Source organism: Dermochelys coriacea, chromosome 1, assembly GCF_009764565.3.
Source record: "Dermochelys coriacea isolate rDerCor1 chromosome 1, rDerCor1.pri.v4, whole genome shotgun sequence".
Lineage (NCBI taxonomy): Eukaryota > Metazoa > Chordata > Testudines > Dermochelyidae > Dermochelys > Dermochelys coriacea.
Genome location: NC_050068.2, coordinates 111,726,615 through 111,744,535, shown reverse-complemented (window position 1 = coordinate 111,744,535; position 17,921 = coordinate 111,726,615). Strand labels below are relative to the sequence as shown.

Here is a 17,921-nt window from a genome sequence, read left to right as displayed (position 1 = left end):
ATTCACTCTCCAGCAAGGCAACTGAATAAAACACTATTTTTGTGAGAGAGGATGCTCTAGTCCCCCAGGTAAGTCTGAGTGGGCTTTAAGGAATATGCAGCTGTTTATTTAAAATTCATATTGCTACCTAGAAACTATCCTAGGGCTGTAGGTATTGTATATATTATTATTATCTCTTTTGATCTCATAAGCTAGTCAAAAGTTCAGAGCTCTGTGCATTGTTGCAGTTGCGAGGAGAAACGGCTGGTGGAGTCTGGTATCTTTGATGCAGTCTTGTTTGTCTACAAACAATGTACAAAATTCTATTTCCATGAACAGAGGAGCAACCAAACACCAGGACAGCATCCTTGTTCTTAGCACCAAAACCTCTTTCAGACAGCAACCTCCCCACCCCCAAAAAAGCTCTGTCTAGGCTTTATCTAGGGTTGTGCTCCCAGATGTGTCTGCTCTTGTGCTTCTTCACTCACATATATCCATACCCCCCCCCCCCCACCATGGAACTCTCTGCTTACACAGTCCAAATTACTGAGCAGGCTCACATGCCCCTTGTATCTTAGACACCTCCACCTTACAGCTATTTTAAATGAGGGGTAGAAGTCATAACAGTTTAAAAAGAAAAGGAGTACTTGTGGCACCTTAGAGACTAACAAATTTATTAGAGCATAAGCTTTCGTGAGCTACAGCTCACTTCATCGGATGCATCGGATGCATCGGAAGTGAGCTGTAGCTCACGAAAGCTTATGCTCTAATAAATTTGTTAGTCTCTAAGGTGCCACAAGTACTCCTTTTCTTTTTGAGAATACAGACTAACACGGCTGCTACTCTGATAACAGTTTAAGTAAGGTTTAACCTGACCCACACTCTTATTTCAGTATAGGATGCCTATTCTCTGATCCATTTTATGGCCCCCCCTGTGTGTAATGTATGACTGATTGGACTTTAATTCTCCAGCTCCTTTAGCCTTGGGCTGGAGTGAGGAAAGCAGCCCATCTTCAACAATTAATGCTTCATCCACTTTGTTAAAAACCAAATGGCACACTGACACTATTTTAAATAGGAGTTTTGCCATTGATTTCATCCTTGACCCTCAGATGTTAATCACCTGCCATTCCAAGGGTGTCAGCTGAAGTGTTGAGTGCTCAGTTCTGAAGTGCTCAGATTCAAAGACCCTGAAATTTTTCAATTAAAAAAAAAAAGCTATTTTCAAGATAAGGGAAATGCAAAATCTGACAAGTAAATGCCACTGTTCCAGGTACTTAACATTTTAAAAATCAGCCATAATTTTCTAGAATAGTGGTATACAGGTAACCATTGCATCTAGGCAAGTTTCTCCTTTAAGCAGCACTGTGGATCTCAGATCTGGCATTCTACTCTCTACATCAGCGTGGGCAAACTAGGGCCCGCAGGCTGGAGCCAGCCCATGGGATTGCCCCCTGTGGTGCTGCAGACCCCGCGCTGCTCTCAGAAGCAGCTGGCACCATGTCCCTGGGGCCGGGGGGAGGGCTCTGTATGTTGCCTTTGCCTCCAGGTGCAGCTCCCATTGGCCAGGAACAGGGAACCACGGCCAATGGGAGAGGTACCTGGAGGCGTGGGGCCATGTAGGGATGTGGTGCCGGCCACTTCCTGGAGAGGCGGTACATGGGGCCAGGGCAGGCATGCACAGAGCCTGCCCTGGCCCTGGTGCGAGCTGATTTAGGTAAGGCACCAGGCCGGAGCCCTCCTCCACCCTGCCCCCCCAAAGCCCTCTGCCTGAACCCCCATACACCCCAACTCCCTGCCATGAGCCCGTTGCCACACCCAGCACCCCAACCCACTTCCCTGAGCTCCCTCATACACCACCTCCTCCCCACTCCCTTGCTCTGAACTAGTTTCTGCATCCCGTACACCCACCCCCTCCATACAATTTCCCCGTCCCGCTGTGGCCCTTGGCCCAAAAAGTTTGCCCACCCCTGCTGTAGCATTAGTGCAGGGGTGGGCAAACTTTGTGGCCTGAGAGCCACACCAGGGTTTGGAAACTACTGAGGGCCAGGTATAGCGTATTAAATTGCTCGCCGTAGGAATGTGCTACTTATGGCTGCCAGTCCTTGTGCTCTGAGCACCATGGTAAGAGGGCTGGATAAGGGGCGGGGGGTTGTTGGATAGGTGTGGGAGTCCTGTCGGGGTGGGTGGCTAGGGGGTTGTGGCTGTCAGAGGACAGGGAGCGGGGGGGGTTCTCGGGGCAGGAGCTGGCTGTTGGGAGACACAGCCTTCCCAACCCGAGTGTATTAAATTGCCCCACACGGTGTACTATTTACAGCAGTCAGTCCTGGTGCTCTGTAAGTAGCCCATGCTTACGGGGAGAAATTTAATACAGTACACCTGGCTGCTCACACTGCCCAGCACGAGCTCGCAGCCCCTGTTCTCAGAGTGCTCGCGGCATGGCAAGCTGAGGCTGCAGGGGAGAGGCCGGGAGCTCAAAGGCCAGGCAGGGTAGGCCCATGGACCAGATATGGCCTGCAGGCTGTAGTTTGCCCACTTCTGCATTAGACAGTAAACTGTGCTCTAAGCTAATTTTAGAAATAACTCTACCATCGTAAATAAAAAAAACTCTGGTTTATAGCTGTGTAAAATATAAACTCCCCCATCACCATTTTTTTTTTTTTTACACTGGTGTCTGCTTGTGGACATGGAAATAAGAGACAAAACAAGGAGCTTTTATTGACACTTTAACAGTTTGTTTTCAAAAATAATATTCTACCTTTTTATAACAATATGATTCACCTCTAGCTCTTCCACAGTTGAGATTAGCACAATGTGGACTCAGGTCTAGTTCCTGAATTTTTAGCTGTTACTTAACCAACCAGAGACAGGCACTTTTAATAATTTAAGCCCATGTCAAAGTCCCATTTTCCAGAGTTAGGAACTTAGGTATTTAGGCCTCTAGCAATCAATGGGAGTTAGGTGCCTAAATATCTTTGAGGATCCCTTATGAGTCTAGGTCTCATAGAGACTCACTGGGACTTACTTAGGCTCCCAAGAGCTAAGTCCACAAGGCACTCCCCCTAGTGCTGAGGTGGCTTTGCACATACCTACCCATGGAAACTGTCTCCTTTGGCCTCTAACTCTGAGCACACTCACCAAGTCCGACCCCACACAAAAGACAGGTGTGTGTGTCCTGCCTTAGGCACTCAGCTGGGATGTGTGAGACCCAACTTCAGATCCCTGCTCTGCCTGAATGCGTGTCTCCCACATTAGTGCCCTAACCTCTGGGTGGCAGTATCACTGCTGGGCTCCAAACTCTGCAACAGGTACTCCTGGAAAGTCTGGGTGGCTTCAGGACTTCTAGGGTATCTGCACATGAACTGGGAGCCCTGGCCCTGTAGCAAGGAGCCGGGAAGCCTTGAGAATGCCAGCTGGATCCACGACTTTCTGGGCTACTAGACTCCTGCTGTGGAGCCAGCTTTCAACTCAGCTCTCTGAAGATCCCGTTCTGAGGTAGAAAACTCCCCTTTCATTGCATGGGAGCCTTGGCACCACAGGTGGAGGTGGGGAGTAAGACACTGCAATGCTCAGCATTGCAACTTCCACATCCCTTTGTACATCTCGCCCTACGTTACTTTTGAAAATGGGACTTAGAACATGAGCAAAATTGTCAAAACTGCCTATACAAATAACTAATACAGCACCCTCAATTTGATTAGGTTTTTAGTGTGAAAGCAGACCAGCCCGTGGTAACTGTCATTTTTGCTTTCTGGAAATTTGAGCAAGCTTTGGGTTAGGACCAAAGATTTACTCAGTAGTGGAGGGGGGTAATGTCTAAGAATTTGGCCATTTCAGAACAGATTATTTACAAAATGTCCCAAAATGGAAACGATTATTAGAGAGCCTGCACTGAACATCTTCACCAATCGTGAGTTTGCTCACATACATAAGCCTTTATACTAGTGCTGTAACTAATTCCCTCTGCACAGCAATTTGATTATCTCATACATGGAGCAAGGCTGTTTTTTTCCAGAAGGATTAATAGCTTTCATCTGTGGAGACTAAAGCTTGTCTCTGATCTCTCCTGGTGTGCAGGTGGTTCCTGCCTCTGATTGTCATGAACAGGCAAATGAACACACCTCCAAAAATCTTTAACAATATAAGAAAAATATAAAGTAGTTTTTTGGAAAACATTGAAGAATTTTGGATAAAATAGTGACATTTATTTTTGAAAGGTGAGGGGTTTTTTATGTGGCAGAACACTAAATACTTAATGTGCATCTCTTCAGTTTAGTTATATTCTTTGTTGTATCTTTTGGTTGTTCTTCACGCCAGTCTCTCTACTCTCAGCTCAGACTGATTTGAACTTCATTATAATCTTTAGAAAGTCATAGCTCCATTGCCAGCTGAAAATGATCCCTGATTACTAGCCTCTCTCTTATAGACTGTAATGTGCTAGAGTAATTGTGGTGAATTAAATGACCACATTCAGTTTTCAGAATCTGAAGTTCTAAGATTGTAGGGTATCATTTTCAAGCATGCAGGCTTTTATGTGGTGCTTATTAATTTACTTTCCTGGCCTTCATCATTGTAGTATCTGAGCACTTCACCAACATTAATTAATTTTTATCTACAAAACAACCCTGCGAGGCACAGAGTTATTAATTATTTCCATTCTACAGATGAGGAACCAAAGGTACAGAGATTAAGTGATGTGCCTAAGGTCAGTGGAAGAGCTAGGAGCTGACTTCAGGGCCCCCAAAACCAGTCCTGAGCTTTACCCACAAGATCTTCCTTTCCATCAGGCCTTTACTGACTTTACACTGTACTGCTCAGCTGTTGCCCCACGCAGCGGTTAATCATTTAAAGGAAGGGCTAGATCAGCAGAAAAACACCAGCAGGGACAGCAAACTCAAGGGCACTTTTTTTTTTTTTAAACCCTGCTCTTGTCAAAGGGAGTGCAGAAAGGTGAGGGAGCCAGTAGTCACAGATGGAGTACGGAATGTCAAGGATTTCAGGGCAGCAGCAAAGGATCAAACATTAGCTTTTCAAGTAGATGCAACTGTGAATTCTCTGTGCATGTGCGCATGTCCTCTGCACCAGAGACAAAGAACTTTGCCTAGCAGTACCCACAGGGATGGCGCTTATGCCCTGTGGCCATAGCCCTTCCCCTGGTTGTGTAAGGGCAGCACCAGCCCGACCCCCTCAGTTCCTTCTCACTGATCATGACGAGTCAGAGCTTTATGGTGTCTTCATCTCCCACTTTCATTCTCAGTTTTCTGACTAGTACCTTAGGCTTAGTTTAAGTGTTATTTGGCAGCCTTGTGTGATGCCCTCACCAGGGTTCAAGCATTTTTCATCATGGAGGGGAGCCATCCCCAAGAGCAACCCCCACAGCAGGTCTTTGTTGAAGGACACATTAAAGAGAGTGGCTCCCTCTGCAAGTCAGTCACAAAGAGGACTTGTGATTGAAGCAGCATCTTCTGGAACAGGCCATGAGGCCCACTTTGGCTCTGAGACTCTCATCTGATAGGTGGTCACCTTCAAATCTGGCAAATGATGCCACTCTGTGCTTAGTCTCTGGCGTCTCCCCCAAGAGGAAAAGGGGTCATTCATTCCCCTCTGGTGTGGCCAGGAAGAGATCTCATAAAATGAACCGGGACCATTCCAGGGCTCAGCGAGATTCCTCCTCTTCTAGGAGGAGTGCTGACCAGCACTGCACTCCCTCTGGCACGTGGGATGGAGCAGGTCCATTCATCTGCTCCTCGGTACCATGTGGTGAGCAGCAAGGCCCTGTACAGTTGATTCGGGTTCCGGCCATGGGACATCCATTGAGTCTGGTACCAAGGAAGTTGGCACCACTGCTGATGGTCTCCATATTGATGGCATATGAGTCAGCATTGGACCTGCTTTGCCTCTACATCCTGGACTCTCTGCTAGTTCATGAGTTCTCCAGTGCTATGGCGTCTACCAGCTCATCCTCCATTGTGCCCCTGGCACCCTCTAGCTATGTCTCAGAGATACTGGGTACACTGACACTGCAGCTCCTACCACCTGAGCCGCAGACAGTGGATTCGAGGTTGGGACTGGCACAGAAGGCCTCCTTGAAGTTGGTGCATCCTTCAGCACCATCATTGTCTTGGCGGCAGATCCCATCATTGAGTGCAGTGCCAGCCTCAGTGCCGATGCCTCTCCCAGTACCAAGTGGGATCATGTCCCATTCGGTGCCACTGGTGCTGATTCCTCACTCCTCTTTGGCACTGATGCTGCCTCCCGATTGGGCTTCAAATGAGTCTGAGTGGTTGTTTGTCTCATCGGGGGTGGCTCCCCTATTGTCGCCACAGAACCTCCGGGATTCCTCAAGGTCAGGGTTGTCCTCATCGGATACGCACCAGAGATCACCCTCGGATCATTATTCAGACTAAGATCGGCATCTACTTCACAGTCGGGACAGTGGTTCTTGGCCCAATGCCTGCTGGCCACCAATGCCTTATGCATTTGCCAAGTGGCTTCCTTGGAATCTCTGGGATGTGCCTCGGTTCCTGAAGTCACACTCGAGAGCGTGATCACTGGTCGCGACAGTAACTCCCGCTCCCACTGTCTCAGCTGCAATTGACCGCTGAGTCCATTCCTCTGGGACCTATATAGCTCTTCCAACCAGATCCTGTGATGCAAGAATAGAATCCATCATTGGCGCAGCAAACCACCTCCTCGTCCTCCCCGGATGAATCTATTGTGCTGGAATCTTCCTCTCCCTCAGTGCTCGATAACTTAATTAAGGCATACCAGGGACTCCCACGGTAGCGGCCATACACCTCAGGTATCCAGGCAGAATTCCTGCTGGAGAGCACACATAAGCTGCTGGGTATTCTCCAACCATCAGCTCCAGGGAGACTAGCCTTCCTGCTAAATAAGGCTCTCAAGGAGCCTGCAAAGGCCCTCTGGAAGACCCCACCTTCCATTGCTCCCCTATGGCAAAGAGATCAGAGAAAAAGTACTTCATTCCAACGCAAGGATGTGAGGGTTTCTACTCCCACCTGGCCCTTACCTCCCTGCTGGTGACTGCAGCCAATGACAGTGCTCAGCAGGGCAGATATAAATCAAATGAACATCATGATCCAGCAGGCTTTGGTCTCTAAATAGGACTTTGTCAATTGGGCAGCCATATCTAAGCTCGCAGACAGCTTGCTAGAACCCTCCAGGGAAAAGCTTTTTTGGCATTTGTTGAGGAAGGGCGCATAGTTGCCAAGACATTATTGCAGCAGCCAGAATTATGGCATCAGCTGTCACCATGAGGAGGGCCTTACAGCTGCAGAATTATGGCACTGTGCCCAATGTGTGGCAGACCATTGAGGTATCCCGAGATACTTAGCGTGCTTTGGGCGTATATATTCCGTCTGTTAAGAGATGTCACTGTAACAGTCAGTGGCTGCAACAGCAATACAGCTCTCAGGGTTTTTTTGGACAATTGTCCCTTCCTGTGCAGCAGCAGGACAATGCCATAAAGAGCCACAGATCCCAAAAGAGAAGGTCCTGTGGTTCAGGGTTTAACCAGTTGGACCTCTCACTCCTGGTGCCTAGCAAGCACCCATTTTGATTTGTGTGTCCAGGACAGCCGTCCAGTGGGAATCTCTCCCCCATCTCCTGTTCGGGGACAGGTTGGTCTGCTTTACACTGTTTGGAACTCTGTCACAACAGACATCTACATCCTAGGCACCTTCTGGTCAGGTTATGCCAGTGGTTCTCAAATTTGTGCATTAGTGACCCCTTTCACTCAGCAAACCTCGTGAATATGATCCCCCTTATACATTAAAAACACATTTTTATATTTAATTCTATTATAAATGTTGGAGGAGAAGCGGGGTTTAGGGGTGGAGGCTGACCTCATGACACCCCACATAACCTTGTGACCCCCTCAGGGGTCATGATCCCATTTAAGAACTCCTGGGTTATGCCGTACAGTTCCTCTCCATTCCTCCTCCCCACCCACTACTGCATCCCTTTTCAGGAACTCCCTCATGAGACACTGCTCCTTGAGCAGGTTCACTTTTTACTGGCTTTGGGAGCCATACAGGACGTCCCCCTGTAACATCAGGGGCAGGGGTTCTACTCCTGGTATTTCCTGGTCCCAAAGCCCAAGGGAGAGATGAGACTTATCCTCAATCTCCTGTTTGGCCAAATGGAAGCAATTCTCGGTATGATCATTAGCCTGTGGAGTTCAACCGATGCTGCCTTGTGTCCAGGACAATTTGGAGTACCTGGTACACCTTCAGTCTTCTGATCTTGCATTTAGTTAATTGTGAGTCCACCTGGCTGCATTTCCAGCATTTCATTTGCCCATCAATGGGAAATCCGTGTTTTCAAACCCGATGCAGTGAGGTGCTTGAAAGGAGTCACTCATCTCCACCCACCAGTTAAAGAGCAGTTTCCCTTGCGGGACTTAATACTCTTAGTGGCTCTTACGGGACCTCCGTTTGAGCCTCTTGAAACTTCTTTCTTCCCTCTTCTGTGTCAGAAATCTGCCTTCCTTGGGGTGATAAGGAGAGGGAGGGATAGCTCAGTGGTTTGAGCATTGGCCTGCTAGACCCAGGGTTTGAATTTAATCCTTGAGGGGGTCATTTAGGGATCTGGGGCAAAAATTGGGGATTGGCCCTGTTTTGAGCAGGGGGTTGGACTAGATGACCTCCTGAGGTCCCTTCCATCCCTGATAGTCTATGATTCTATGATAACATTTACAAAGAGTCTGAGTTGCAGGATTTGATGGCAGAACCTCCTTATGGGTCATTTTCCAGAAACAAAGTAACCCTGCAGCTAGACCCTAAGTTTTTATCTCAGGTGGTTTCCCAGTTTTACTTGAACCAAGTTAGATATCTACCAGTGTTCTTCCCTAAGCTGCACTGAACCCCAGAGAAGCAATGTCTTCACACACTGGATGTCAGGCAATGTCTAGCTTTTTATCTGGATAGAACTAAACCTTTCTGTTCCTCACCTCATCTGTTTGTTTCATATGTGGACAGCTGAAGAGTCAAGCAGTCTCGTCACAGACCATCTCCAGGTGGATAACTTCCTGTAGCATGACAGGATATGAAGTAGCCCAGGCTATGCCTCCTCAAGAGCTATGAGCTCATTCCACAAGAGCTCAGGCAACGTCAACAGAATTTCTAAATGACATTACTACATTCGACACTTGCAGGGCAGCTACTTGGTCCTCTGTGCATAGTTTTGCAAACCACTTTGCTATTATGCCTGCATTCAGATGAGATGCAAACTTCAGGAAGGCAATCCTGCAGTCCTCCTTTATACAGACTCGAGCCCCACCTCTTACGAGCACTGCTTGGGAAGCCCCTCGCATGGAATACTCAGCTGCATCTACTTGAAGAAGAAAGAATGGTCATCTACCCATAAATGTTGCTCTTCACGATGCGAGGCAGATGTCTATTCCACGACCTGCCCTCCATCTCCTCTGCATCGGGGGCTGTACTCCTGACATTGGGGGTGAAGGAATTGAAGGGGTCACGGTGGCACTGCCCTATACAGCCTGGGGAGGGGCTGTGGTCACAGGGGGTGAGTGCTGCCACAACAGGCACTACTATGCAAACTTCTTCAGCTCTGGTGGCTGGGGTGCACACACCTGTACACAGCACATATGTCTGCATCACATCTCAAAGAACAACAGTTACAGAGAGGTAACCAGTTTTTTTGTGGAGCCAGAGGGTAGCAGCGGAAAGATGGAGGAGGAGATTAGATTTCTTTGGCTAATTTTGCTAGACCAGGTGCCAAAGTGAATTCCTCACTCCATGCTTGTTCAAAATTCAAATTATGCTCCGGCAATTGCCATTTTACGAATACAGAGGATTAGTGACTATGAGAACCGTGCTTCAAAGTTAATACCCCATATAGAGAGCGATGGATCTTCATGCTGCTATTGATGCTATTATTAACCCAGGCTGTTCCCTATGCATGGGGAAAACCGTATGCTTTCACCTTATCATCCTTCCTTAAGACCTAACTCTGCTGCCATGCTTACAAATCACTCCTATCTGGCACTGAGAAGGCAACGAGGGAAGTTTTGCTTTTCTGCTAAACCAATCTCATTTATGCTTCTCATCCTCCCAGCCTTCCCCACTCCTCTGTTTTGTCCACCTACTGTCCTGTCTGCTCTAATGTGAGTTTCCAGGGCAAGGATTGTCTTTGTTTATCTATACAGCACCTAACACCGTGAGACCCTGATCCTTGATTGGGGTTACAAGGCACTACCAAGGAACATTAAATAATAAATATCAATGAAGGACCCTGGGGGGAAGATCTAAAATCTGTATCTGGAAGATCTAAAAACAGACTTTTGCTGTAAGAATAGAGGAGAGTGTGTGTTTTAGGCAACCAATACATCTTCTCTTCCACCTCCAACTCCCCCAAAACCCCACAGCAGACAGATTTAGCAGCATAGGATTTATATCAAAGAGAAGCATCTGGCTTTCAAGAGGATTAACAAAAAAAATATCATTTTGTACTCTACCTGGAAAGGTAAAGGATAGGATGGATATGCAGAAATAGCTGCCGCAGAGGGACAAAAACTGGCATATGTCAGGATCTGCTGGGCTGGATTGTACAAAATCTGAGGAGGAGGGGCAGAACTAAAGGCAATTTGGGACAGAGGTGCCTGCTGAACACAAAAGACAACAACATATTAGCAAAATGCAACCCTGGATTAGGAAAAAGGAAAACTATTTTGACTACATCAAACTGACAGATTACATCATTTGACAGTGTTTGATTTCTCTATTTTCTTATTTCCCCAGCATAAGAAATACACAACCTATACAAGTCATTTTTCCCTTTATGCTAATAAAAATGTTATTTTCTACTTTGATTGTACCAGCCATCCAAGAATCTCAAACATTAATACCTCAACCTTCACAATATCACTGTACCCTCTAGAGAAGTAAGTTGGGAAACCAAAGAACTTTGAAATTAAAACCTCCCTCCCTCCCCCCCCCACACACACTTTTACTTTACTCTCTAGAAATAGGGTGTGCTGGGTTTTTTTTTGGTCTGAAGTTACACAGCTGCTTTCTTTTTTGCCTTAAGAAATGTCCAGCGCTTCCTTGTGCCTAGCTGACGATGCTACGGGCAGGACTCCAGCCCAAAAAGCACCAAGCCTAGAACCCATGAAGAGTGTGGGGGGGCAGCCTTGACCTCTTCCCCTGAAAGCACCCCTACCCCACAATTTTCCACTCCTCCAGGCACATAACATCCCTTCTTATTGCCATCACTAAGCAAGCATGCTGCACTCCCTGCAGTATCAGAAATGAACTGATGCTATAAGGCTTTTCCCCTTGTGCTCTTGAGACATGTGGCACATACCCTACCTAGCATTTGCTATTCCAGGCCTGGCCTCCCACCACCTTTGTTCCATCAGGGAAGACACTGTTGCAGCACTCCTTACTCCACAACCCTTTTGTTGTCACTCTACCCCATGGGCCTGATCCAATGAGTAGCCAGTGTTTTTCTGGAGGTTCTTTTAAGATTAACCCGGCAAATCATCATATCTTGCAAAGGTGACATATGGGTCATGATTCAGCTGCTGCTTTACTAATAGTTTCTGTACATGTAAAACAATCCCCTGAGGCACCCAGTGTCTTATTTGTATTGTTTGGCCACGTAGGCCCCGATCCTGCAAAGCAAACTTGAAGGATTGGGGGCTGTTGTTGCAAGCTCTGTGGGACAGAGACCATGTCTTCCAGGCTCAGAGCTAGTTAATGAGGAGTAGGGAAGCTTCAAAAAAATGTAAGTGGAGGCAATCTGGATCCTCCCTAGGAAAATGTTGAAATACCAGGTGCAACACACTGCCATTCAAAAGGTTATAAGGCAACTCTTTTTCCATTGCCACTCCTTTCTCCATACTCTGTAGCCATTCATGCTGCCCCTTCCTAAAACTCCATTCTGTCCAGGAGGCCTAAGTGAGGAAACATCGGCAGGTTCACATCCATGCTGATCTGGGAAGGTGGCACCTACAAACATTTCCATGCTGATGGGGCTGAAGGCTTCCTTTGGATTTTGTGCAACACCAAGGACCAGGTCAGTGCTGAACGCATAACATGGGACATAATAAGAATGATTTTCTATCAAATGTTGGATTGATACATAATTATAGAGATATAATAAATATACATAAATACAATTACAGTAATAACTTTAATGGGTGTTTCTATGGAAGGGGCTGACGCTGAGCTTATTGCACGGAGGTAGCCATGTCCCTTGGAAATCGCTTTACTGAAATGGAAAGGATTGTCCTCCCATTGGTTTCAACAGAAAAAACAGTTGATTTAGTCCTGTTCTAGGTAAATTTCAACATGTATCTAAGCTGTCAGAGGTGCTTTTTTCTAATGAACATGAGTTTTATAGATATCTAATACGAATGTGTATTTTAAGACAGAATTGCCGCCCTCTTCCCCCCCCCCCATGCTTCTGGCCCAGACCCTAAATATCTTTGTGGAGCTGGGCCTCTCTCCCTCCATGGCTGGAGAAAGGAAAGTGTGGAACAAAGAGACATCCCCTACGCCAGAGAAATAGGGAGAACAAGCTAATGAGAGTAAGGTCTTTCAAGCTGAAGAAATACATGAGTTACTCATGCCAGAATGTGGCTCAGCCCTGAGTCAGAATGAAACATGAAATGTAGGCTGAGACTTATCTATCCATTGATATAAACCAAGATAGACAATTTTTCAACAGCAACATGAAACACTGATATTATATTTGTATCATTGCAGTTAGCCAATTTCTTTGCTTGTTACATGCTACATATGCCGGTCCTTCTCACCACAATCTCTGTGAAAGCTTTTAAAACCACTGTGCCAGAAACTCATGCACCAGAAGCAACTATGTTCCAATTTTTGGAAGACAAAATATTTTCTTTGCAGGAACATCTGATGGGTTTCAAAGCAATTGCATTTTGTTTTTCAGCTCATTCTCACACCACTATAGCTATAACTGGTAGCTATAACTCCCAAAAGCTACATGTGATTTTTACTAGACATCCTAGCTGTCTCTTTTAGATTTCATCCTTAAAGAAATGCCCTCAGTAGCTGTAAAGGACCATATCTAAATAAACCTTCACACTGCCTGTGGGCATTTCTGAGAATATTACATCATGAAAAAACAGATTATGATTCTCTCACACCAAATTTTATTTTTTTAATATCAGCCTCATGCCCTTTTGCATGCCCCACCTTAGTGTTTTCCCAGTCCCCAGTTTCCTAACAACTGTTTATTGATACACAGCTACCGAAATAAAGTAGCAAATCAGTAAACCAGATAGTGTAGGTTGCCTAAAAAGAGACTGGAAAATAATTTGCTGCAGTGGATAACAGCAATTCTATTACTGATTTTTATAACATTTGACACTATTGTGGGGTTTCTCTGTTTAACACATGCTTGTGGTGATTTACACAAATTCAGCTTTAGTCATAAGCAGATAAAGTTCTCACTCCCACCCCTTCACTCCTGCTGCAGAGGAAATGTAAGCAGCTCTCTGATTTCCTCAGCTTTGTTGGGAGCTGAATGAACTTGCTCCACACTGAGATGATGGTGCATGACTGCTGCTGTAGTTTCATTCCATTGCTTTTTGCTGCTTGGATGCTTGCTTGGCCTGAATGCTCAAATCTGTAAATGCCAGCTCAGCCTTTCCAGCATGTTGTGATGTGTGAGGGTATGAAACTTGGTCACAATTACTCCGTTTCTTGTAGGAACATTTCAGTAGGTTTGCATCCCTCATGAACAATGATATTAGATCAATGCATTTCATCCCAATGAGTATTTCTGGAGCAAAAGATCAGTCCACGGTCTAATGCAACACCTAAGTTCCCATTTAAGCCTTAGCTTAAGTCAAAGTGGGATTTATTTGTTGTATAAGCCTTGTGTTGGTCCTCTGCACAGGGGTGGATTTCACTTTTATAACCTCATCCTCAGAAGAGTATTCACAACTCCTATTGGTTTTGGTAAAGCATAATTTAATTTAATTACCTTTTAACCTGCCTTGTAAGTTTTATAAGCCACCTTCCCATTACTTATCTGCATCTGTCTCCTAATGCATGTCGTGCCTCTGCCCACAGCAGCCCTGCTAGCCTGGAGAAACTTTTTAGCATTTAGCAATGCAGCCATTGTCCTTTAGAGCACCTACAGCTGATGTTACAGAAACAAATTTGAGATTTCCAGTGCTGGGTAGAAGACTAAGGTGATGTCTCAGTCTTCAAAGAGATGGAAATGTAGTTCTTGATGTAGCCGTGGTGCTCACAAATTGATCCAGTGAGGGCTTCAGAAGAGAAAAAGACTTCACAACAATCTGTCACTAGCCATATCACCACCCAATGGGAAGTACCGAAAAGGCTTCCTCCTTTCACCTCTGTGCCCTAGCCAATGTATCCCAAGCAGTAGAAGCTGACAACTGCTGAAATGGGTAGTCAAACCTGACACACCCAGAGCAGGACATTTTAAATGGATCCAATGTGGCTGATGTTCACTGTGTTTCAGATAAATCTTAATCCATGCAGGAGACTGGCCTGAACAAAGCTAGTGGCCCAGGGACCCAGGAAAAGCAACATCTCAATCATTTCCAAAGTAAGAGGGACAAGTAGAGACAAAAAAAAGGGAAGACAAGGAGAAAGAATGAAGCAGAAGGGCTGCGTCAGCATTGGTTGAAATTGGCTCTGTAATTCTCCCCTCTGCTCAGGAATCTCCCAATTCTTCTCCTTCCTGTTCTACCCGCTCAGTTTTACATGTGACCTTTCCCCACACGCGTCTATGGAACACACAGTAAGACCATAAAGTAACACTGGAAAGCAGCTTGTTCTCCCTTTGGCACAGGCTGTTCATTACTAGATTGCTGTGTTTCCTTACTGGCACTATGGGAACACTCTTCATACCGCTTCCTCTTGAATCACCAAGTCCCCCTCACGCCGCAGAGTAAACGATACTCTGCTGCATGTTTACACATTGCTTGCGCAAATGGCCGAGTGTGGTTGTTTACCGAATGTAGGATGACAATTGTGTACTGGTGTACATTGTACTCTTAACAATTGTTTTTTTTTTTTAAACATAACTCACATGGCCCTGCTATAATAAAATGTTTCTAAAAGCCCTGAATCCATGACACAGAGTTAGTTACTGATAGCTTGCTTTCCTGCGTGTGTTTTGCTGAAGGAAGCACGCTGGGGTGGTTGTGTCTGAATAGGAGGAATATGTTTTATAAGCAGTGGTCCCCAAACTGTGGGGCGTGCTCCCCTCAGGTGGTGTGGAGGAACATTCGGGGGGGGGGGGGAAGGAAGGCACGCAGCTCCTCCCCCAACTCCATTTAGCCCCAAGTCCTGCTCCATCTCTAGGCCCTCTCTGTGCCCCAGACCAGCTCCACCCCCAACCAGCCCTCCTTCCATCTCTGCCCCCAGCCAGCTCCCTAGCCTCAGCTCCTTCCCAGTCCCCAGTTCCACCCCCAGCTCCTCCTTCAGCCCAAGCTCAGCTGCCAAGGCAGCCTTGGCTGTGCAGTAATGGAGGGGGAAGCACACACAGATTCTGTCACTGATAAGAGGAGGCATGACTGAAAAAGTTTGAGCACCACTGTTATATAGGAATGTCTCCAGGTGTCAGTGTTATGTTCATATGTACTTTGAATCACCTTTGCTGCCAGGTCCTGGTCAGCTCCTATCTCCTGTAAATACAGCCTGCCATCTTACATTTACACACAGCCTTTCATCCCAAAGGTCCTGAAGTACTTGACAAACAAGGGGCCAATCATCCCCTCCTGAAAAAACCCTCTGAGGACCACTTCATGTCCTCCCCAGTTAAAGGAAAGATTAACACCATTGGAGGAATGGCAGACATGACCTGCTGACCACAGAGCCAAAATATCAGTGAGAAATGCTAGCCCCAACCAGGAGTAGCGAGTTGTATGGGCCCGTGGTGCCCGGGCTCCAGCAAATTCAGGGCCTGGGGGGTCTGGCTCCACCGACATTTGGAGCCAGGTCTCTCCCCCAGCCCTGCTTGCCGCTCCCGCATACCTCCCCCGGAGTGTCCCCCGGTGTCACCTGCTGCCCCCACATGCCTCCCCCTGAGCGTCCCTGCCTGCCCTGGGCAGTGGGTGGCTGCCCCCTGCAGCTCCGCTCCCTCATCAGCCGCTGCCACAGCCATCTACAAGGGAGTGGTACCGTGGGCAGGCTGAGGTGGCTGCTGTGCCTGCGGAGAGAGGAGGGGAGGAGGTGCATGGCAGCCTGCCCTCCCAGCTGACGACACTGAGTCGACTCCGAGGGGCAGGGCTTATCCTGGCTGGACCTCCTGAGCAGCAGCCTGGCGGGGCTTGGATGAGTGTCCCCCGGGAGCTTGCTGTTGCTGACAGGGAGAGGGCTGGCCTCTCTGGCCCCAACCTTGGGACAACCAGCAAGCTGCACCCCAAACTCCTCATCCCCGGCCCAGCTCCGTGCCCCGCACTGCCTCCCGCCTCCCAATCCTCTGTCCCAGCTCAGAGCCCGCACCCAGCACCCAACCCCCCCCCGACCCAGCACTCCAACCCCCCTGCACTCCCCATCCTGTGCCCCGACCCCCTGTCCCAGCCCAGAGCCTGCCAACATCCCAAACTCCCTCCCAGAGCCTTAGGCAGGTGTGGGGGGGGGGCGGGGCGGATTTGGACCCATTCTGGGCACCACCAAAAATTATACAAACCTGCCACCTCTGGCCCCAACCTGATGGATCTCAGGGTATTTGTGCAGAGCAGCAGCTTTTCTGTGTTCTATGCCTACCCCCACTTCATCCCTGCAGCCTGGTTAGTGGTCCATGCTGCATTAACTCCCCACCACAGCTGTACGCTACCCATTCCTCCGACAGAAGCAGTTCAAGCAATTCTCGAGCCCCGTGCAAACACATTAGCCTGGGCCTGGGAGCTGCAAGGCCCAAGATTCAGTGTGTAACATTATCCAACCCTACCCCCTTCCTACTCAAACTTATCTGACCTGCCAGCTTCGTGGGGAGGGGAGGGTAGCCTGTGCCATGCGCCTGCCAGAATAGCAATGAAGGGGGATAAATCACAATTCCTCAGGGACCTTAAGTTATCATCACTGCTGAGCTCTCAGTCAGCGCGAAATAGCTTACACTCCCTATCACACAGCAAAGGCAAACATCACATCACTGTTTCAACCCGCCCTTTAGGCAGGGGCCTCTGTAGCTACAGGTTGACCAGCTTTGTCTGAATCAGTCCTGATCCCTGCTGAGCCACAGAAGATGCACATCAGGGAATTAAGGTAGCGACAAGCAACATTAATTTATGAATGGACTTTTTCAGCTAAATGAAGGCAGCTTTGCTGGAGACAATGCTCCCTAGTCCCTCCACCCTCCTCTTGCTTTTGGCAAGCGATGCCCCGAAGATTTCTGAATATTGTAAAGGAAACACTGCTGTGGGGCTGGCCGCTCCTGAGGGGAAGGGAGGAAGCATGCCTTTTCCATCTGTGCTGCTTCCCCCGTGTAATCGCAGTCACCTAGGTTTGATCTGCTACCCCATTGCAGAACAGCCAGCAACATACAGCCAGGTATTTTGGAATCATTTTATCCACCACTTAATCACAGCCACTTCTGAAGCACAGCAACTACTTAGCATCCCCACACACCCCCACTGCATAGCCAGTTAGGGCATGCAGGGGAGAAGAACAGCGTCTCTTATGGAAATCAAAAAGGGGATTTAGGTTAGCAGAATGTGACCGTTCACATCGGAACCTGGCTGATAACCCAGAGCTAATCCCTGCTCTTTGGAACACTGTCACACAATCCTTAATATTCACAAGTGGTTAGGACTCTCAGTTTCACATATCTATTGAACTGGCACCTTCTAGCACCGGGCTGGGCCAATGGTTCAGTGCTGACGCAGAAAAAAGAGGCCACTTACCGAACCACCAACAGGGCCTGCTACAGATGCCAGTTGTTTA

The 17,921-nt window shown here is 47.5% G+C and overlaps 1 protein-coding gene across 3 annotated transcripts in view; it reads right to left on the bottom strand.

Moving 5' to 3' along the window:
* The window catches only part of TMEM255B (transmembrane protein 255B), a 106,321-nt gene that overhangs the window by 2,077 nt on the left and 86,323 nt on the right, over positions 1 to 17,921 (bottom strand). Inside the window, exons 8-9 of one of the 3 annotated variants that reach the window (XR_006278793.1) lie at positions 10,478 to 10,624; positions 1,103 to 1,169 (exon numbers count right to left, since the gene is read on the bottom strand). Coding sequence is in view for 2 of the 3 variants with exons in the window: in XM_038371892.2 (XP_038227820.1) it covers positions 10,478 to 10,624 (147 nt within the window). In the remaining variant the exon portion in view is untranslated. The remainder of the gene's footprint in view (positions 1 to 1,102; positions 1,170 to 10,477; positions 10,625 to 17,921) is intronic. The other 2 variants (XM_038371897.2, XM_038371892.2) reach the window with 2 other exon arrangements.